General features: G+C 41.5%; 1 protein-coding gene across 3 annotated transcripts; it reads right to left on the bottom strand.

Annotated features, from left to right (window-relative positions):
* Window positions 1-400: 400 nt before the first annotated feature.
* Window positions 401-20,230, bottom strand: zdhhc18b (zinc finger DHHC-type palmitoyltransferase 18b). Of its 3 annotated transcripts, XM_031279099.2 has the most exons (10): window positions 19,292-20,220; window positions 18,009-18,169; window positions 15,204-15,353; window positions 14,836-14,973; window positions 11,786-11,837; window positions 11,583-11,685; window positions 10,312-10,421; window positions 8,391-8,484; window positions 5,358-5,422; window positions 1,804-1,905 (listed from the first exon to the last, which is right to left on the bottom strand). In XM_031279099.2, the coding sequence occupies exons 1-9, from the start codon at window positions 19,540-19,542 to the stop codon at window positions 5,381-5,383; spliced, it is 1,101 nt and encodes a 366-aa protein (XP_031134959.1). In that variant the 5' UTR covers window positions 19,543-20,220; the 3' UTR covers window positions 1,804-1,905; window positions 5,358-5,380. The 3 variants fall into 3 exon arrangements, 2 of the variants coding, with proteins under 2 accessions (XP_031134958.1, XP_031134959.1); XM_031279098.2 differs by lacking the exon at window positions 5,358-5,422 and having other exon boundaries at window positions 401-1,905; window positions 19,292-20,230; XR_004895412.1 differs by lacking the exons at window positions 1,804-1,905; window positions 5,358-5,422 and adding an exon at window positions 5,607-7,678 and having other exon boundaries at window positions 8,063-8,484; window positions 19,292-20,217.
* Between the last annotated feature and the right edge of the window lie 2,496 nt (window positions 20,231-22,726).

Genomic DNA, 22,726 nt, shown 5'->3' with positions numbered 1-22,726 from the left:
GTATTAAATGTCCCATATTGTAAAAAGTGAGATTTCCATGTCTTTTTTTATTATAATGCAGGTTGAGGTGTTATATAAATACAGTGAAAGTATCATAACCCTCAATCCAAAGAGACCGGACTGTGATTGTCTGTATGGTTGTGATGTCACACCTATACTATATAAAAGTAGAAAGTGCAACTACAGCACCGTTACAGTCATTCCCCGGCTGCAATGATGGTGCAGAGACACCTAGAGTGTTGATGCGGAAGACCCGGAAACGCTGACCAATCAGAGCATACTGGGCTTTTTCGGGAGGGGGGGGGCTTAAAGAGACAGACGCTAAATCGGAGCCTTTCAGACAGAGGGTGAATACATGTATATTCAGACAGACACTGTGAGGAAAAAATTAAAGCATGTAAACATGTTCTAGCAGAAACCCAAAATACAAGTACGAACCTAGAAATGAACACAATATGGGACCTTTAATGGGGCTTAATGTATTTTTGCCCCCTCTGTTTAAGCTTAACGTATCTATAGAAAAATAGCAAAAGCAACAAAATGATTGGCCGAGATAGCCAACATGTGATTATTGCTTAGCTGTTCTTTCAAAACAATGGATAGTATGGTGGTATGATAGAATGGGCAGGACTTTGATACAGCGGCTCCACCGCCCGATCACTACTGGCCAGACTCTGGCTCCAAAATTACAAGATGGCCCGTATCCCCGAGTTATGGCTTCACTTTTGCACAGTGGGAGGAAGTGGAGACGCATCATCCATCTTTATATACAGTCTATGGGTAGCAGTGTTCTCTGCCCAGGGCCAGATCAACCTGCTGAAGGGGCCCAGGGCAAGATAGCTTTAATTTGTCACCCATCTGTACATCCAAAGGAGTTTGATTTGAATGCAGAGCTTTTAGCTATGAATGGCAAAATGAACTCATATCCTTGAAAACGCTCCATGGCTGCTGTCAGAGTTCAATTGACACTGCCTAGACTATATGTCTCAAGATGACATCATCAGTACAAACTGTCTCTCTGCTGTTCAACTTAAGGAGTAACTAGCTCAAGTTCACACTACTAAACTACACCCGCAAAATGTTAGAGGAAGAACATGTGTGAATTCTATATTTGGGGTGGACAATCCCTTAAAGACCATACGAAGCTTTTCAAGCTCCTACAGTTTTTCCACCTGGTACATCAAAGCCATTATTTTACAATATTTGCAGGATCGGACATGCTGGTAAAATTCATGTTTGACATGAGAGTCATCAGGAAGGCATATGGCTCTATCAGTACACCAGTTCCTCGATCTTACAAATCTTTTTGTGTGCGTGTCATTCTACACCAAAGTTGCACACTTTACAGCCAGAATAGATCCAATCTGCTCTAGTGCTCCTATTTCCACTACAAACACAAATGCATATCTTTGTGATCGTCATCCTAAAACACAATGACTAGACCTGGAGATTTCAGGGAACCGACACTTAATAACGATTTTTGAATTCATACCATGTGTGTCTGACTGCGTCACAGCATGCAAGCTTCACACAAAGTGTGTTTTTCACTTTCGAAAGCTGTCATTTCAGTCAGTGCAAAGGAGTGAAGCTGCCCCTGGCTTTGGAGCTTGGCCCAGCGTCCGGAGAGGTGGGGGAAACAGGAACATCAAAGGAAGGGTTGGGAATATTCAGAGCCGCTAGTTTGCGTTTCTTTGACCGAGTCTTGGTGTGACGTGGTGGAGAGGTATCGCCCTGGGAGCTGGCGGTATGGCGGGCCCCGCAGCTCGTGGAGAGCTGCGGGGAGGGGTCAGAGTTCACCGCGGGGCTGCTGTCTGGGCAGGTATAAGCTGTCTGAGGTTTCATCTGAGGACACGAGGTGGACAGTAGCGCAGGGAGAGCGGCCGACTCCAGCAGACCTTTAGTTCCCTGCACGTGTGCACGGGAAAGAAGAAGGGGGGGGTGAGGAAAAAGATAAGAAGTGATGAGACGAGCCAGTGAAGTTAAAAGGGGGAACAGCAGGGTATTAAATCACATCAGTGAACGCAGCAACAGCTGTGCGAGATGAATGACAGGCATATTGGGAGTGTAAAGAGGCCACACGAGTGGTCCGAAAGCAGGAGACTGCAGATGGTTCATTCCATAGATCTGCACGCAGAACATCTGAGTGTGTCCAGCTTGATCAGATGTGCCCAAATTCTTTTATATAAAGGGCCAAACATGTATCTGGATGAAAGACAATGGGCCAAAAATAAATGTTGATTTTATGTGAAAATGTAATATACTTTTTTAGAAAATTAACATTTTAAATCAACTCAAATTTGAAATAATAACACTGCTCTTTAATCTGCATATATTGTATGTCCCATATTACAGAGCTTGTACTACACACTTCAATGCCTTATAATGACTATTTATCACTTGCAATATCAATGGAAGACATGAAGCCGGTCTTTCAGCAGCTGATCTACTGCATTTTCTTTTATCAGTGTGCCACTACCTTGAACGCTCCATCTTGACTGGCTGACTCAAAGCCAGTGACGTAGGCACGGCTCACAGCACATGAGCGAGAGCGGGAGAGAGAAAAGAATGCCGTCATTTTTGTAATTCTATGTAGATAAAACTTTATGTACGTGGGTTTGCCAGAGCTTTTTCACTGAGAACATCTGTCTGCTGCTGCTGAAAACAAAGCTGTGATGAGAGTGAACAGTAAAGTTGCAGTCCATAAAAACAAAAATAGTTAGCTGAAAGGCACCAAAGCGCTGCATAGAGCCGAGGGGACCCGTAGACATTTGTAATGTTAACGTAAGCATATTGATTAGTGCAGCTTTAAACACAGCTTGTCGCCTGATTTCAGTTTAAAATTAGCCTGACTGACACCAGACCCTTCTCAGTTGTAACTGAGAGCGAGTCTGGGCAAGCTTCATTCGCAGCCCATTTCCAAAGGGGTGTCACCAACGGACACCGCTCAAATGCCTCTGGGCGCAATTGGATAGTCCTTCGACCAATCAGACCAACGATCCGGGTGACGTAGCAGCGACAGCGGCATCAACGGGTTGCTGCGCTTCGGTGGCCGTCATGTTGAATGTAAACAAAAAGCTGCTCGCCGTCGCTGCGCTATCGTCATCGTGTAAAGCCCGCCTCAACGGTTGTGATTGGTGCCTCGATTTGGAAAAATTGGAAATGGGCTTGAATGGGCTCTTGGCCAGACTGACTTGCAGAGCAAATCCCAAATTTGCCGGAAGTTCGTCAGGGTTTTCCCAGGCTAGTTTAAAATGTCCTCAGCCTTGAAAGCTGCGAGACACTCAGAGCGTGAATAATAGATGAACTTCAGGAGCCTTGAGGTTCATTTTTTATTCAAATTTAAAACATTAACTGTTAATCAAGGCTCATAAACTGGCAGTTCACTATTCCCTGTTTAAAAAGCTCTGCAACATTTCAGCTTTAACTCCAGCTCCATGCTGTCAGCATGTCCCCAAAGATAAGGACACATGTCAACAACACTTTGTAATTTGTCTTTCCCTATATGGAGCTGCTCGCCCTAGACTTAAAAATATGTATCCATCAGATAATATTAAGTAGCTATTGGTTTATTCCCCACAATTAATGCCATTGTCTTAATAGGTTATCAGTAATTCTATGGCTAAAATGACAGTATATACAGTTTACCTCTCCCATCACGGCCTAAATGCTATTATAAATACGTATATCATAAAACTGAATTCTGGCAGTAAAAAGGTCACATTCTAAAGATACAGTATAGTGGAATTGTTTCAGCCATCTACATGACTGTATATTAGGGCTGCAACTGACAATTATTTCTATTAACTATTATCTATTTAATCTGTTGATTATTTTCTCGATTAATTGATTGTTTGGTCCATAAAATGCTGAAAAATGTGTGTCAGTGTTTTCCAAAGCCCAAGATGACGTCCTCAAATGTCTTGTTTTGTCCACAACTCAAAGATATTCAGTTTACTGTCAGAGAGAAGAAACTAGAACATATTCACATTTAAGGAGCTGGTATCAGAGAGTTTTGACTTTTTTCATTAAAAAAATGACTCAAACTGATTAATCGATTTTTATAATAGTTGGTGATTAACTTAAAGGTCCCGTGGCATGAAGATTTCACTTTATGAGGGTTTTTAACATTGATAAGAGTTCCCCCAGCCTGCCTATGGTCTGCCATTTCTAGCCACTAGGGAGTGGCTAGAAATGGTGATAGGTGTAAACCGAGCCCTGGGTATCCTGCTCCGCCTTTGAGAAAATGAAAGCTCAGATGGGCCAATCTGGAATCTTCCCTTTATGACGTCATAAGGGGAAAAGGTTACCTCCCCTTTCTCTGCTTTGCCCGCCCATGAGAAAGAGAGAGACATCATGGCTTGAAAACAAGCGAAGCATGGTAGTTGGTCAAGGCCACACCCCCACCCTCCACCTTGCCCCTTCCTCAATAGCATTTAAAGCTACAGACACTGAAATGGCACATCCTAAGGAAAGCTCATTGTGGGACTGGCTCTAGTGGCTGTAATTCTGCACCAAGGCTGAATTTCGGGAAAGAGACTTCAGATACAGTATTAGAGGACCACTAAGGTCTATATAAAAGAGACTTCAGATACAGTATTAGAGGACCACTAAGGCCTATATAAAAGAGACTTCAGATACAGTATTAGGGGACCACTAAGGCCTATATAAAAGAGACTTCAGATACAGTATTAGGGGACCACTAAGGTCTATATAAAAGAGACTTCAGATACAGTATTAGGGGACCACTAAGGTCTATATAAAAGAGACTTCAGATACAGTATTAGGGGACCACTAAGTTCTATATAAAAGAGACTTCAGATACAGTATTAGGGGACCACTAAGGTCTATATAAAAGAGACTTCAGATACAGTATTAGGGGACCACTGAGGTCTATATAAAAGAGACTTCAGATACAGTATTAGGGGACCACTAAGGTCTATATAAAAGAGACTTCAGATACAGTATTAGGGGACCACTAAGGTCTATATAAAAGAGACTTCAGATACAGTATTAGGGGACCACTAAGGTCTATATAAAAGAGACATCAGAGACAGTATTAGGGGACCACTAAGGCCTATATAAAAGCATCCAAAAAGCAGCATGTCATAGGACCTTTAATAGTTGATATCTAATCGATTTTTCGATAAATCATTGCAGCTCCACTGTATATTGTGAATACATTTGACATACAGTACACACTGTATTGTGTTCAATTACGCACTGTGGAATGTATTCAACATGGCAGTAGCATGAATAAAGCCATGCACGAGTACAGCAGCCAGCCGAGAGGACATGCAGACACAGCAGTGGGCACGGAAGACTGCACTCGCTCTTTCCCCTTCTCTAAACAGGCTTACCAAGCGGCACTAACAGTAGCTTATCAGCCAGTGCAGGACACTGCAAAGTCCAGACATTTCACCTCCTAGTGTTGGTGGAAGGACACAGGCACAGAGACAGAACAGCAAATTAGGACCGGGTGAAGAGACACACAGGGGCGTACTGATAGTTTTGGTGCTTTTCTTCCCTTGGAAAATACTTTAACACTCCAATATGTACATTTGGGAGGGTGGACAAACTGTACAATGAAAAATGAGTACACACAGATGATGAATTGCATGGACAAAAATGCATGTTTTTATTATTATTTTACATTTCAGATACTGACAAAATAGAAATATGTATACAAAAAAAAAAACAGGATGGACAAATCAAAAAAAAACATGTAATAAAAGGCATGAAGGGAAACTATGTTGATTGATTTGATATGTCACAAATCATTTGGCACTTTATATGCAGACAAATACGACTGTTCACATGAGACAGGAGGAAAAGGGAACCAACACAGAATAAAAACAAGGAACTTTCCTCACAGCTTCAACAGTGCATCAACTGAATTCAAAAAGACTTATTTTTTTCGCCAAACCCAACAACAAAATACATTTCAGGCTAGAAACACTACAGCTTTAACTGGCTTTGAGTATCCGTACACACACAAACACACACAAAAAAATGTTATGGCTGTGTTTGTTATTTCGGTGTAAACCAAAAAGCAGTGCCAAACAGCAGCTACTCTCCCACTTGATATCTGAGTACCGTGGCTCTGACCGCAACTCTAATCTGAACCGCAGTTCACGTCTTGTAAACAAAAACTCTCCAGGCATCCCTTTATATCGCGTGCAGTCGGAGAAAACCAGGGAGGACGACGAGCTGAAAACAGTTCACTTCATTCACTTCTTACAACTCCTGCTCTCCTCCTTCCTCATAGAACACCCTGAGTCGACACAGTGCACATGAGCTGAGGTATACTGAGGTGGAGATTGTCATTTAAAAAAAAAAAAAAACATTAGATAGCATAAAATATATAGTTAATAGCATCCCTGCTGCTTATATTTCAAAAGAAAAATGTCCGTAAACCTGATTTGTTCATTTCCACGAGGTAAACATGACTCAGCTGTTAGGAAGCAGGAACTGCACAAAGCAGGTGTCTAACCTCAGACTACAGAAATACTGTGAGATGAAAGGATTGGTACCCCTCTCATGTCTGTACTCTAATAGTGCGTTCCATTTGTACTTGGGAGTCGGATTTTCCAAAGTCAAAGTCGGAAACACCCCCCCCCCCCCCCCGACCTCGGATTTCTTGGAACTCAGCCAACCACCGAGTACCCTGAGCTAAAAATCCAACATGGCTGCCCCGTGCATCAGCAGTTGTGAAAGCTGTAGTAACATACAGTTATAAGCACTTCTGGGTCATTAGTGTCTCACTAAATCAGTCGTACACGCAGTACTGTCCATATTCTATCTGTGGACATGTTGTTATGCGTAGTTATAAACTGACATTGCTAACGATGGCTAACCTGGCTAGAGCTAACGAAAAGAATGAAAATCTGACTTGTAGATGGAGCGCATTCAACTCGGGTGTGACGTCGTTCCCAGCTTCGGCTTTCGACTTTTGTGAGGTCCTTACAACTCACTTGAAAATGTGGCAATGCAATAATAAATACACATTATTCATCAGTTCTGAGGTAAATGGAACGCACTATAAATATGAAGCTACTGCCAGCAGCCGGTTAGCTTACCTTAGCACAACGACTTGAACACAGGGGGAGAGACTAGCTAGCCTGGGCCCGTCCAAATGGGAAACCAGGCCTGGATACACCTCTAAAGGAAAAGTTCCAGCTCAATAACTCACCATAAAATCACAAACAAGACAAAATGTGTTCATCTGTGAGCTTCAGGGCTGCTGTGGGTTAACTGATTCACTTTGGCCAGAGATATGCTAGCCTATGCTAAACACAGTCCTGACTCCAACTCTGTACTCAAAAAAGAAATCATAGCTCCCTCTCACAAATAACAAGTTGAAATTGTTGGAAATAAAAACACACTACAGCCTGACTTAGTCTGGAAAGACCAGTAGCTTGCGGTGGCTACTGTTAGCAAGCCTAAAAGGGCTATTGCTGCATAACTGACATTACTGAGCCAGTTTCACTGGTCCCCATTTGTGCTACTGCTGCACCGTTTTAGCATTTACCATTACGGAAAAGTACCGCTGGTGGGCCCGGTGGCCGCTGTTCAGCAAAAGTTCATAGGCTAGCTTTAACGCACAGACGTGAGATTGAAACTGATCTTACTCTCTGGAGAGAGTAACAAAAGCCAATTTCACAAAAAGTTTCACGTATTCCTTTAAAAAAGGTGCTCTAAGCCATGTTGGGTGACGGCACTTCTTGTTGACGTTCGAAGTATTTTCAAACAAAACGGAGGTTAGCTCGCCCCTCCCTCCTCCTCATCCCGTCCCCTCCCCCTCCCTTCCGTGCTTCCGCGCACTAACCCCCCAACCCCCACCCCCAAATCCTTCTTGTCGGTTATTGGCTGAAACTCTGTTATGTTTGGTGGTGCAGGTTGGCCAGTTTGTTTTTGTTGCCGTTTGTAGAGCCTGGGCTGTCTACAGAGACTGTTTTTAACAGTGTGTTCAGGGGACAGGCAGCTAGCGGATAGTGAGGAGATGTTTGCTGTATGTGACAAAAAATGTTGTAGCCCAAAAAAAACACGACATCGCTTAGAGCACCTTTAACCTGCTTTTCTATTTGATTCAAACTAATTTAAAATGATGATAGTGTACGCCACGTTTTCAACCTATTTTGAAAAGTGCTTTTAAATCTAGTTTGCACTGAGGGAAAAGTAATAAATGCTGAAGCTCTGACTGCAGTGTAAATACAGTACATGTAGGGATTAACCCAGTCGGCAGCAGGCAGCAGACAGATGCTGGGTTGGAGCTACAGCCAGCAACAAGGCTTCGGTCAGACAGAGGAAGAGTTTTGGTGGGAGTGAGGGGGTACAGGCACAGGGGAAGGGGATTCCTGCAAGCCAGAAGCCGGCTGGGAAGACCCTCCTACCACGTTTATCTCGCTTTTAGCGGCCAGCCCGATGCCCGCGCCGGCTGTCTGGACAGATTCATCTGTGGGCAGGAAACCCCGTCTGTCGATCAAGCTGAAAAAGACAGAAATAAAGAAGATACATGTCATAAGGTGTGCGTGTTGATCTTTTTTTTTTTTTTTTTTTTTTTTATAAACATCTAATGAGTCTCCATTCTGAGCACAGAAACAGCCGAACTACAAGTCAAACTTCTCCTTGCATCCCATAACACATGCAACTGAGAAACATGCATTTGAATCACTATCATAGAGCCGGTTGGGGCGTAATGATGATATTTGAACATTTTATACAAGTATACATTTTCAACAAATCATAATCTATTAGTCATAACAAATGGCTGACAGATCAGCTGATGATAAAGCATCTAAACATAAACATCAGGACACGATCCAACATGCAAGGCAGTCTGATTTTTTTGTCACGCTAAACAGAAACATGATATTAAAATGCACATCTGATACATCAATAAAACTAAATGCAGCTAGAGGTGCAACGATGAATCGATTAATCGATTAGTTGTCAACTATTAAATTAATCGCCAACTATTTTGATAATCGATTAATCGTTTGTCATTTTTTTATTAAAAAAAAATAAGATTTCTCTGATTCCAGCTTGTCAAATGTGAATATTGTTCTAGTTTCTTCTCTCCTTTGTGACAGTAAACTGAATATCTTTGAGTTTTGGACAAAACAAGACGTGAGGATGTCATCTTAGGCTTGAGGGAAACACTGATCCACATTTTTCACCATGTTTTGACATTTTTATAGATCAAACAACTAATCGATTAATCGAGAAAATAATCGACAGATTAATCGACTATGAAAATAATCGTTAGTTGCAGCCCTAAATGCAGCCAATGTTATTATCATCATTAATGGATGGTAAGTTGATAGTTAATTACAATTTAGTTATCAGTTCTTTTACTGTTAAGCAGTGAGAGGATGTATAATGTTCACTAAATATTAGTAATGTTAGAATTTGTATTTTTATCATTAGCTTAGTGTAATATAAAATCATGTGTTCATAAATTTAGACATAGTAATTACTTGTCAGTGGTTGAACATTGTTTTGTAAACCACCTGTAAGCATTATTTGGACGCTATTATAAAGTTGTAACTAATGCTTATAATTACTTAATGATTAATAAGTGGTTTATAAAGCATCAAGTAGGCCTGCATGAGTCAGGGAAAAATATGAAACACGATTTTTTAGCTAAGAATTGCTATCCCGATTCTCGGCCACGATTTTTTTTCTCACAAAGTGTAATGTTTATTGCACACATGAACCATGACAAAACAAAACTAGTTGACAGTACCAAACAGATTTTTTTTGGCACCTATAGCACATTGCGCATCACCACAAGCCTGTAAACATAGAGGCTTCAATGAATAAAGAAAATAAATCATTTTATATGATATACATTATAAATATATTCTATATATTTCGGTTCAGGCACCGGTTAGGCACCGGCACCGTTTTAAAAGTATCGATTTAGCACAGGTATCGGAAAAAACCCAAACGATCCCCAACCCTACATATAAATCATGTTTTTTGACAGTTTACAAACGATTTTTCATAGGGTTTACAAATCATTTGGTCATCATTAACACATTTTTAATATAATACAATGTTATTATGTGTGCATCAATAAGCTGTTAAAATAAATTATAGCATTACTAATAATTAGTAAACATTTATCATTGTTTCATTGTTTGTAAACAGTAAAATAACTACAGACGAGCGTGTAATTAACTATCAATTTACCATTTATTGGTGATGGGTATTCTAAAGCGTTACCCAACTGGAGCCCGTGTCTAGATGAGACACGTGTGTGTGGAATTCCTTCAGTAATTCAAAGCGAGTGTGAGATTTCGGACTGACCTGGGTGGCATGGGTGCACAGAGCACAGAGCAACAGTTGATGAAGATGTTTTTATGACTGTATGGGTTGGTGACACCTTCTCCACTCTTCCCTGACCAGGAGCCTTTAATCTGGAACAGAGAGAGGTGTCAAACATAGTAACTGTGCAACATTTCACAGTTGGTTTCTTTGTTTATTCAACATACATTCAACCCTTGTGTTGTCTTCCCGTTGACCGTGCAACTTTGCTTTTCTGTGTAAAAATGTAAACTTTTTTTCAATGTTTTTTTTTGACACTTTTCTCGCTTTTCCCGATGTTTTGGAAATGTTTTGACATTTTAGTCACTTTTTTCCAAGTTTTTTGTCACTTTTTCTGATGTTTTTGCCGATTTTTTTCGGCGCTTTTTCTGACGTTCTTTTATCTTTTTTTTATTTCAAACGCTATAAAATTGACTAAAACACCCAAATTCAATGAAAGTAGTGTGCTGATCATTTAATTTACTTGTGAAGAGCGTTGTACGGAACCATCCACGTTATTTCTTTTGACAATTTGGTTGAAAGAAACCCACATTTCTGATCTAGAAACTTTTTGAAAATGGGTCAACTTTGACCCGAGGACAACAGGAGGGATAATTTGATTTTCGGTTGAGAATCTCTTCAAGGTGATCTGATTTGGAAGTATTCAATAACTCCTAAAAATGTTACAAAGTCTTTGTATAATGTTTGCAAAGAGACGCTTCCCTCTGCAATAAGCAATTCGTACGTATTATTTTACACATTTTTCATGTGCATTTCTTGAAATTCTATTCAAATGTGATATTAGTGTCATATTAATATAACAATCTGTCTTACTGTACCACAAGACACCAAGAAAAATCACTTTCACAGCTACTCTGTAATTGCAGTATAGAGCCTGACCGATAAAGGACTTTTAAGGCCGCTATCGATACAAATATTTGGCAATTTAAAAATCCGATATACCGATATATCGGCCGATATATATTATTTTTAAATTCCAGAAACGCGTAACAAAACAAACAGATTTCCCTAACATTAGTTATTTGTACTTATTTGAGTACTCACTAAAATAACCAACGCCAACACTCAAAACATGGTTGAAGGGGGTTTCGTCCGTTTTTATTTTCTTTTTTAAATATTCATTTAATCGGCCATTATAAATGGCGATACCGATAGTTTGGAAAATGCTTAATATCGGCCGATAATATCTGCCCGCCGATATATCGGTCGGGCTCTATTGCAGTATAACAAAGTCAACTCGAGGCAGTACTCACATCTTCATTAGTGGTGAGGTTGGAAGCAACCAGGTATGTATGGAAGCCTGAGAGGCCCAAGATGGACCAGACTGAGAAGAAACATATCACCAGCTCCACTGCAGTGGAAGGTTTAGTCAAGGAGAGCATCGGCATATTGGAGGAGGGAGAAATCAATTAAAAACGGACAGAAATCTTAAACACGTTTGTGATTAAAAGGATATCTGCCTGGACTCTCTTGCAGAGCAAACACCAGGCCTTTTCCACCTTGAGCCCCTGAAAGAGAGGAAAGAACAACATGGACGCAATGCCCAAAGTGTTTCCAAGGCCATGAATTGTCGGGTCTATCTGTAAATTATAGAGTGGGGTCTAGACCTACTCGATCTGTAAAGCGGCCTGAGAAAACTTCTGTTATGAATTGACACTATCAATAAAATTGAATTGAATTAAATTAAAGAGAAAAAGAAGCGTGCAGTTCCAAAACCAACAGCTGCAGAGTTTATTTCCTTCATGCAGTGATACCAAAAAAATTTCAGATTGCCAGACACTTAATACGGTCACATAAAAACTGAAAACAAAAAAACCTTATGTATATTTACCTCTGTCAAGGAGGTTATGTTATTGGCTCGGTTTGTAGGTTTGTCTGTCAGCAGGATTAAGGAAAAACTTCTTGCCCGATTTTATTGAAACTTGGTGGAATGGTGAAGCATGCCTGGGCCAAGGAAGATCCCATTCAATTTTGGAGCGGATCCGAATCACAGAGCGGATACACAAATCATTTTTAACTTGTGTTAACATTGCGAGATGTGCGTTTGTGCTGAATGTTTGTACTGCATTCATCAGGGTTCCTGCAGGTTTTAGTAAGTCAAATTTAAAAGACCTTTTTAGGACATTTTAAGTGAAATTTAAAGACCTACACGACGCATTACCAAAAAAAAATATTAAAATCAAAAAAATTCTGAAAAAAACATTTTTTCTGTGACTCCAGCGCCTTCACACCCAGAGTGTTTTTTACAAAGTTTGCAGCGAGCCTCGTACCTGGAGCTGGGTACCGCTTATAACCAACAGCGGAAATCGCTGTGATCTAGCCATGTCTCGTTAAAAGTACACTTTCCCATTTTCCACACGTAGGCCTAGCCGAACTTGAACAAACTCTGGAGGAGGCGCAGGCATATTTCGCGAGCAGGTATTGCATTTGTCACGGGATTTGTAGTTTTATCACCGCGTACGTACCAACACCAATATCCCCCAGAAAGAACTACAACACACCGAACCAACGTTCTGGGGGCAGCGTTCTGCTGGTTTTGTTACTGAGCAAAGACTCTGGAGCTCCGCTTTGTAGGCTACGACTCCATACTTTTTCTTTCTGCGGACAACGTTTCTGGAAATGAATGAGGGTAAAGCCTTTTTTAGACCTGACTAAATGAAATTTAAGACCTCGGATGAAAATGTGGCCGTTTTTAAAGCGTCTCGCCAAAATGCAACCTAGGGTCTTTTTGTGAATGTACCCGAGTCAAACTTTCGTTTAAAAGCATATTTAGCACCACTTTTAAGATTTACCGTATTTTCGTTTTTCGGTCAAATGGCCTTTTGAATGGGAGTGCTAGGGGCACTTTTATGCTAGCCTCAAAATCGCTATTTTTAAAACACTAAGAAGGCTCGACACAACATGAAACATTGCTCCAAGTATCACCAGGGGCTCTACACATGAACTCAGCATTGAGAACATTGTTTGTGTTCAGAGTTCACTAAAAAGAAAGGTTTTGAACAACTCACCGTAGCTCTTGTTGTTTCCGGCCGCTACCACCTCGGCAGTCAAAACGAGTCGATATCCGAATGCGAATGAACGGACTCCATATGAGGCTCCTTTTTCCAACTACGAGGTCAATGTTGTTTTTCAATAATGACAAAACAAGAAATAATCGGTGCATTTATATGGAACTAAACTTTAGGAGCTTTCCATCTTTACTCTCCTCCCTGTTATGTTGCATTCGGAAAACGATTGTTTTTGACTGATAAAATGGCTGCGGCCGGAAACAACAAGAGCTACGGTGAGTTGTTCAAAACCTTTTTTAGTAAACTCTGGGTACACAAACAATGTTCTCAATGCTTTTGTTAAGGTGTAGAGCCCCTGGTGATACTTGGAGCAAGTTTCATGTTGTGTCGAGCCTTCTTAGAGTTTTAAAAATAGATATTTTGAGGCTAGCATAAAAGTGCCCCTAGCACTCCCATTCAAAAGGCCATTTGCCCGAAAAACCAAAATACGGTAAATCTTAAAAGTGGCGCTTCCGTCCTAAATATGTTTTTAAACGAAAGTTTGACTTCTGTACAGTCACAAAAAGACCCTAGGTTGCATTTTGGTGAGAGTTACGCTTTAAGACATTTTAAGGCCTTACATTTAAAGTTCAGAATTTTAGACTTTAAGACTTTTTAAAACCCCGCGGGAACCCCGATTCATGCGGTGTCGGAAAAATTAGCTCCCGACTGGGAAACTTAACACTGCATTAACATTGTGAGATAGGGCATGCGTTCTCTAGCCTGGCTCCGCCCTCCTACCTACTTCCGCTCAATTTTCATTTCCCTTCAGTACTCTGTCTGGGTTTGCGGTATATTCTTGGGTTTTCTCCGGTCAAATATTGACGTTGAGGTCGTGCGCTAGAACGATGCGAGCAAAGCCATTCGGTCCGTTGTGGCAGCAACGCTGCCGAATATCCAGAAGTTAAAGCCTGAGCAAGAACAATCTTTGCTGAGTTTTGTTGGTGGCCATGATGTTGTGGCCCTCCTCCCCACGGGGTTCGGGAAAAGTTTGATTTCCCAGCTGGCTCCGTTAGTGGTGAAGGAGTTGGCTAAGGCTAACGCTAGTGATGCTAAATATAAGCCGATAGTTGTTGTCGGTCTCCCCTCTTAGCACATGCGCATGACGTACGTCACGACCAAACGTTAGCGATTGGTTATGACAGATCCAGAGTGGCTCTGGGCAGATCCAATAGTTTTAAACTTCAACAGAGTACTTCAAGGAAGTTAACACTTGTCAATGGAGAGAGGCCAGACTCTCTGTACAAATGAAATGTACGAGAGTCTGGTAGGACCAGGCTATGTAGTCTCAGGGTGCCCTTCTAGTTTGCTTATTAGACACCTCACCTGATCTGATGTGGTAAAACCCGCCCGGCCGGTAGTCCGAGCAACCCAAAACAAATACTTACAGTTATGCAGGTGCTGTTTGAGCCAGGTGTGTTTTTTCTCTAAACATGCGAACCAGAGCAAAAACACGTACTCAGTGCTAGATGTGTGGTCACACAGCCGAAGATGAACGCCGTCAGGAAGGAGAGCGACACGATGAAGGTGTAGAAGAAACGGTAGTTGCGTTTTCCCACACAGTTCCCCACCCAGGGGCAGTGATGGTCGAATCGCTCTGAAAGAGAAAAAAAAAAAAAAAAAAATAAATAAAAACGCACCAGAGGAGAGTTCAGCACTGACATTTCAATTTCGTTTGAGGGAATACTTCCAACGGTTTGGGAAGTGCTAACCCCGATATGTCAATAAAGTCAGGCCAGCCTGAACCAGAGTCATGGGATGACGTTCACTGAGGCCTCTATTTATCATGTGTAAATGTCAGCGTGTCAGCGTGTGTCCACAGCTCACCCACACAGTTGTCACACAGGCTGCAGTGGGAGGTGCGCGGAGGCCGGAACATCTTGCAGGAGAAGCAGTACTTGAGCTTCACCACCTGCTGGTTGATGAGGACTTCCTTGGTGCGCGGCGGCGGCCGATAGCTGGCATTTCCAGTGTTGTCTGAAGAGGCGAGGACAGTTAAAGAGAAACAACGGGACGAAATAGAAATCAGAGTAGCTGAGCAATTGACCTAGTGTTAGTGTTAGTGGGCTGGCCTTTCATTATTAGCGCCTAAACACCTGCCATTTAACATACACTACCAGGGGTGTGAATCTTCACTGTTCTCACGATTCAATTCGATTACGATTATCCCGTCAACGACTCGAATGGATTCGATATAACGATGCATCACAATGCGTTACGTGCTCAATATTATTATATACTGCTACACATGGTTTTCATCGACAAATTCAAGCAGTCAGATATATACGAACTCCCCTTTTTATTGCTCTTAAAGCAACACTAGAGCTACTAGTTGCCTCCACCACCCCAGCCTCCACCTTTCTAGTTCAGAGTAGAGCTGTAATCGGGCCTTAAAAGTTCGGCCCGGCAAGACCCGAGCCCGACAGAACTCGGCCCGAGCCCGACAAGTACATTTTGATTGACAGCTTTTTAAAAGCCCGAACCCGTTTACAGCCCGACCTTATTCAAATGTGCGCACACACACAGCTCTTTTGCCTTTTGTCGAGAATGAGCCATTTACGCATTTTTTAAAATCATCTATTCATGACTAACGTAGGCTATAGGCCACTTGGAAGTTGGAACAAAAATAAAATAAGTCCTCCAGGAGGCAGGCCTCCGTTTCACCTCCTCAGCATCCATTTTCGCGCTAATCGAAACGCATCACCTGACCGCTCATTTACTGCGCGACCCGGACCCAACGGGACCCATCTTCAGCTCTAGTTCAGAGTCCTAACAAGTTTAAAATGGTTTTCAATGTCTTCCTATTGGCTCACTCGTTTATACCCAGGGGGGGTTTCTGCATGGTGCTCCCCGTTTCAGCTTAGCATGCGGCTTGGCGGGTCCAGGGAGCATTATATAGAGCGAAGCCATAAGCGCCAAGCATAACTGTATTTGCATAACTGAAAGTTTAGAATTAGTATGAAATTGCTGTGCAGCTCTAGTTTACGCTTGGATTTCCCATATTTCCACATCCTGTGCCTTTTAAGTGAAATTGTATTGGGCTCCGTGATTACAGTACGTTCAGCCTGACACTAAAAGAATACTGAGTCAAACTAAATGTCCAAAGCATTTCCTTAAGATAGGGTGGTATAGGTAAATAAATATTTAATACTTATATCAGAGTCTCTGGTTCAAAAATAGCTGGTACAACAGCAGTACAGTTGGGTAATATGAACATCTTACATCATCACTGCCTAACCTTTGGTGATGAGTAGGAGGTAACAAGGTGCATGCACAAGCCAACTTTAGACACAAAGGTCATTATATGGATGCATGCCATATAAAAAGCAAAGATACCGTTGGCAAGACTTAAAACTGAAAATTGAGGGTGAGGAAATCTTCAGCTCCAAACTTCAAAACTCATACAGGACACACTTCTTCCACAAAAGATCCCACTAATGGCTGCCAACGCGACGTTCATGACACAGAGTCACGGCAAATGGGCCTTTTCAAAAACTCTACTTAGGCCCTTTAATGTGTCAAAGGATTCACCGTCTTTAAAAATGAACTGGCAACACAATAACTGGTGACTGCTCATTAGAATCTGCCGTATGTTTCAGTTTCAGAGTTGGAAAAAAAAAAAAGAAAAGCCGACGCTAGCAGAACAATGCCTTCAACCTCAACTGGGGCTTGTGCTCGGGTGCCAAATAAACCGTGTAAAAGCTAGGACAGTGACAAAAATAAGATGTCCTTGGAAGTTTGACATAATTGATGCCGTTGAGCAGAGGGTAACTTGTGAAGAAATGAGCTAAGCTTAATTAGGCAGTTTGAGTTTAGGGATCGCATTTCTTTTAGGAAATACACAGGACACATGGAGAGTTCTCGTGCCAATGGTGGTCTAAATTCAGGGCTATAAGCTTGCAGGAATACCAAAAACTAACAATTTTGTTTGTTTATATATATATATATATATATATATATATATATATATGAGATATCAAAGTCAAAAGCACTTGAGACAACCATAGTTCTGACTAGGGGTGCACGATATATTGACTCAATGGCAATATTTTGTTTATTTTATGGAGCGCTGCGTCCCGTCTGTTGGCTGTGTGGCTTAGTTGGGTTTGATTTAGAGCCTGCCTGAACCGCTATAATGATCATGTTTCATTGGCCAGTTACCGATGCACGTATCTATACGTAACAATATGCACGTTAGTGTACGTCAGCGCACGGGTCCACTACGTGACAAACCCTATGGAGCGTACCACGTGTGTGCATATTTCGACAGAGTGACAGTGCAAGCGAAGAAATAGATAGACAACTAAACGGAACGAATCGGAGAAGCGAAAGAAAAGTTGTGTCCTGTTCTCTTTATTTATATATTTTATACGGTCCAACCAGTAACACATGTCCTGTTCTGTAGACATGGTCCTTATTTATTTATTTATTCATGTTGGACCAGTCCAATATGACCGTCAGTTGAAATAACCCTTGTGTTGTAAGAAAACTTATTTGTTATGAATGTATTTTGATGCGTTTTCCCGCAACTTTTGTAAACTTTCGAAATTAATATCGATGTCGTAACATCACATTTTGTCAATATCGTGCAACCCTAGTTCTGACCCCAGTTGTGACTGAGTTGGCCCTTACCGATCTGTTTCTCAATGTCTGCAGCCTCATCTGGCGTTGCTCGGGGCAGGATGCCGGGGTCAGTGAGGCTGGTCTGGAGCAAGGTGATGACCACAAATACAAAGAGGCCTCCTCCGATAACAGGTATGCAGCTGGTCAGGTGTTTGACCAGGAAGGGACAGCTGTGACATGGGGCAGCCACAGACAGAGAGAGGATGAATAACTAAGACATGCGGACCAGATCAAAGGCTGCGAATGGATAGACAAAGCCCTGTCTCATACAGTACAACTGAGCCTACTTCTTTTTCACCCAGCAGGGGATGTAGTTTTAATTAACATTCTGTGCCTTTAATCACCATCGGAAATCCATGGAGACAGAACACACTTTACACTATGATAGAAATAATGCAATTTTCATATTCAAGCACTAGTTCATATGTCTTATTAACAGCTGCACAGTTTATTATTTTATACACAACCAGAACCGATTACACTACCGGCCAAAAGTTTGGGGTCACTTAGAAATTTCCATTCCACTCCATTACAGACAGAATACCAGCTGAGATCAGTTGCATTGTTTTTTTAATCAGGGCAGCAGTTTTCAGATTACATTATGTGCTTACATAATTACAAAAGGGTTCTGGACTGTTGTAGAAAGAAGTGGCCGATCTTTAATGCAATATCTACATTGCCCATTATCAGCAACCATTCATCCAATGTTCCAAAGGCACATTCTGTTTACTAATCTGATATCATTTTAAAAGGCTACCTGAAAAAACATTGGAGAACCCTTTTGTAATTATGTAAGCACATAATGTAATCTGAAAACTGCTGCCCTGATTAAAAAAAACAATGCAACTGATCTCAGCTGGTATTCTGTCTGTAATGGAGTGGAATGGAAATTTCTATGTGACCCCAAACTTTTGACCGGTACTACCGGTCCGGTGTATATCCACACATTGTAAGGCCAATTGTAAATGTCAAACCTTGTCAGACTACATTATGAAATCTGACCTTTTTCTGTTGATCTGTGTATAGTAAATAAATTGTTCTTGTGAAACATGAAAAAAAATACTTTTTATGAATCAGTAGAACCTGCTCTACGGTTCGGCGTGGACCTACGGGTAATACATCAGACAGGAGTTAAATCTAATAAAATGTTAATATAACGTTACTGTTGTGGATGGATGGATGGATGGATCCCCAAGGGGAAATTACGTCCATTGGCTATATTCCCCAGAACAAGGACTGAACTCACAGGTGATATGACAGAATCGCTGACCTAATATGAAACACGAACTCACTCAAATATAAAGAATAATCCACTTGTGATGACAATAAGGCCCAGAGTGAGGGGCAAGACCCCACTCTGCCGGGCCACCATGATCCGTCCATCGCAGTAGAAACGGTTCTTTCCGGGGAAAACTTGCCACTTTCTCCTCGGTCTTTTCGGCTCCTCTCTCTTGTCACGGTCGTTTCCATGATGAGGTGGAGGGGCCGGGGTCGGCGTCGGAAGTGCCTGGGGATCGATTTGTTGATACTCGCAGCTTGTCATGGTTTATAATGAAGTTTGGGTGCTCTGTCCCAATTTGGACGAGCGGGGCATTTGGCCAGCGCTCGACAGCATCACCGACGCCCGTGTTTGAGGCAGCCGAATGAAGCAAATGTCGTCATTCCACGGAGCAAACAAGCGTATCCTATAATATAACGTTATCCAGTTGTAAATAACCCTAGGAGCCCGTGCTCGAAATTACATCCCTGGTAACTTACTTTCCATGCCTCTTCACTTATTCTTTAAATCCCGACTCCAGAAAGTCTAACGTCATGCACAAATTCAGGCGTTGAGCCACTGGTCATCGTTAGCTTGTTCAGTGTGCAATTCCAACTAACGTTAGCCAGAAGCCAGAAGCCAGAAGCCAGCTGCAGACTATTAAAACATCAGTGAACCCAAAAATACCGTTACCACTGCTAGCTTGTTAACTTGCTCGTCTTGCACATAGCAAGCATGTTGCTACTGTCCAGAGGTCCTATGCAGAAATTAAGAGGAGCACTAAAACTTCGTAATTTTGATGAACAGTGCTCCCCTACAAAGAGTCCCGACACATTCGTGATTAGCGTTATACTGGTTAGGGTTAGCATGTCAACTAACCTTAGCTGTCGTCAAGCTTAACACAAGAAAAGGTGTATATCCGGTTTCTTTCAAAATAAATGTCCTAATAAAGCATCCCGTTTAAGGCATGATGATGATGACGACGACGGTGACATTATATGATAATGTATTATTTCTCGCACTTCATTATTATATTTTTCCCATAAATGTCAAATGTCTACAAACTGTCAAATGCAACATTTGACAATTTAACCCGGATATTGCAATGTCCAGCAAATAGGCCTACAGTCACTGTGGATGACTTGCTTGAAGTAGGTTCATCAAGCGAGGAAAGCTGCGGAGTTATCATGGATGCATAAGAACTGGAGTTATCAACAATAGCCTTTATAGAGGGGTGTTATGCCGAGTGTTGTCTGTTTGCCGATTACTGTATACACCTTGCAGGAGCGTGCACAGCTAAAGCCAGACACTGCAAAGCAAGCGAAGCACCAAAAGTGCTTGAAAAGTCCCCCAAGACAGCTTATAATAGAGCCGGTCGGCACATACGTTAACTACGTAAGTTACGTAAACAGGCAAATTACCTATGGAAGGGCCCGCCTCCCCCTTGTGGGTCAATGTGTATTTCTTCTCCCCCCGGCCCTTGATGCAGGCTGATAAAGAGATCCTCCTAGGAGATATATTCTAAAAAAAAAATGAACTTGTGACATGCCACAGCTTTCTATTAGTCAGAGGAATAAATAGACTCCTTTAGTAGCCTAATTAATGACTGCTATAGCCTATACATTAAATTCATTTTCAAATGTAATGCTCACGTGATCAGAAGCACGATAGTTTACAAGCAAATTATGCTTGTCAATTCACTTTTACACTTTTATATTTTTCACAAACTTTGCAATTGAGGGTCCATTATGGCGTTATTTTAGTGCCAAATGTCGAGAGCGGGACATTTGGCACTAAAATAACGCCATAGTCCATGTTCCCAGAATGATGACTAACTGGTTAATTAGCAAAGCAGCCGCATTCACTGTGACGCAGCTGCAATTTACTCTAGTCACATTTACGCCACACCTATGCCTACTTAGAAAATTCAATGTCACACTTTAAATTATTTTGTGATGCAGGATGTAGGCGCAATTATAAGCACGGTATGATGTATATATGAAGCATTATTTAGGCATTAACTGTATATGCTGCTGAGAAAGGGAGAAGAGACCATGCAGGCATACAGGAAAACCATAATCAAAAAAGGAAAATAGACAATCTGTCAAACACTCTGTGAGCTGCTGCCATATACTGGGACTGATAGCTGATGAGAAGCAGCTGCAGGTAGGTGACAGAGAGAGTCAGGAGGACGTTCATTTATTAGTGACATCATGGCAGAATCAATAAAAGACAGGAAGAGAATGCAGGATGCACCATAAAAGGCAAAGCCCACCTCTGTTGAATACTGCAACTACGTTCTCTCTAGATACCTGGGAGTTAAATGGTTCTAACAGCACATATTTTGGTCTGCTTTACCTTAGTGATCATTTCATACATGTAACATTCACCTTTGTCTGATAAAGGAGGGGATGCAGTTCTCAGCAGGTAACAAAAACACAGCTTGACAGCTTGAATTTCATACATAATTACCTAAACTGAAATAATGGGGGACGCACTACTGGGCAGCTAATCAATAGGCCTATACTGCCAATAATACATGGACTCCTTAACACTCAGTTGGACACAAGGAAATGGTGTTTTCAGCACATAATATGTATAGTTACATATACATTTGCATATAGCCTACATATTTGATCGACTTTTAGTTGAGTGAATTTGGCACCTGGCACAAATTTTTCAGAATCTAAAAACCTTAATAATAACACTTTAGAAAAGGCCTGAAATGCTTGAAGGACAATTCCGGCGCAAATCGAACCTAGGGGTTAATAACAGATGTGTACCCACTCTGTCGTTCTCTGGGACATGATTTCATGCTAATCGAATGTGTTTGTAGCTTGAAGCAAGCTAGCGCTGACCGCCGAGTAGCTTACAACCAGGGTTCAAAATTAACTTTTTCGTCCACCAGCCGAATGGCTATTCAATGTTCAAATTTCACCAGCGACTCAATAGAGTACCATTGTTTTTTTGGCTGGTGAGTGTAGCAAATCTACCAGCCACTTGCATATTTTACCAGCATTTGGCTAGTAGATGGTGCTAATTTGGAAACCTGCTTACAACGCTAGTATTCGGGGCACAGGGAAAGTAAGAATAAATCGCTATTTTGTACCACTAAAAAGGCTCAAAATATCACCACACTTCAACGGTAGCATACTGAGGGTCCCTAAATGTTAACCGAAGCATTGAGAACATTGTAAGTGTACAGACAGTTTAATAAAAAGATAGTTTAGAAAGACAGTAGCTCCCAAGACGGCGGCCGCCTGTATACAAGAACGCGACTGTCTTTATAATCTATCTTTTTAATAAACTGTCTGTACACTTACAACGTTCTCAATGCTTCGGTTAACATTTAGGGACCCTCATTGTGCTACCGTTGAAGTTTGGTGATATTTTGAGCCTTTTTAGTGGTATAAATAGCGATTTGTTTTTACTTTTCCTGTGCCCCGAATACTAGCGCTGTAAGCTAATC

This window comes from Sander lucioperca, chromosome 16 (genome assembly GCF_008315115.2).
Source record: "Sander lucioperca isolate FBNREF2018 chromosome 16, SLUC_FBN_1.2, whole genome shotgun sequence".
Taxonomy (NCBI): domain Eukaryota; kingdom Metazoa; phylum Chordata; class Actinopteri; order Perciformes; family Percidae; genus Sander; species Sander lucioperca.
The sequence above is the reverse complement of the archived record's forward strand: the minus strand, read 5'-3'. Positions and strand labels throughout refer to the sequence as shown.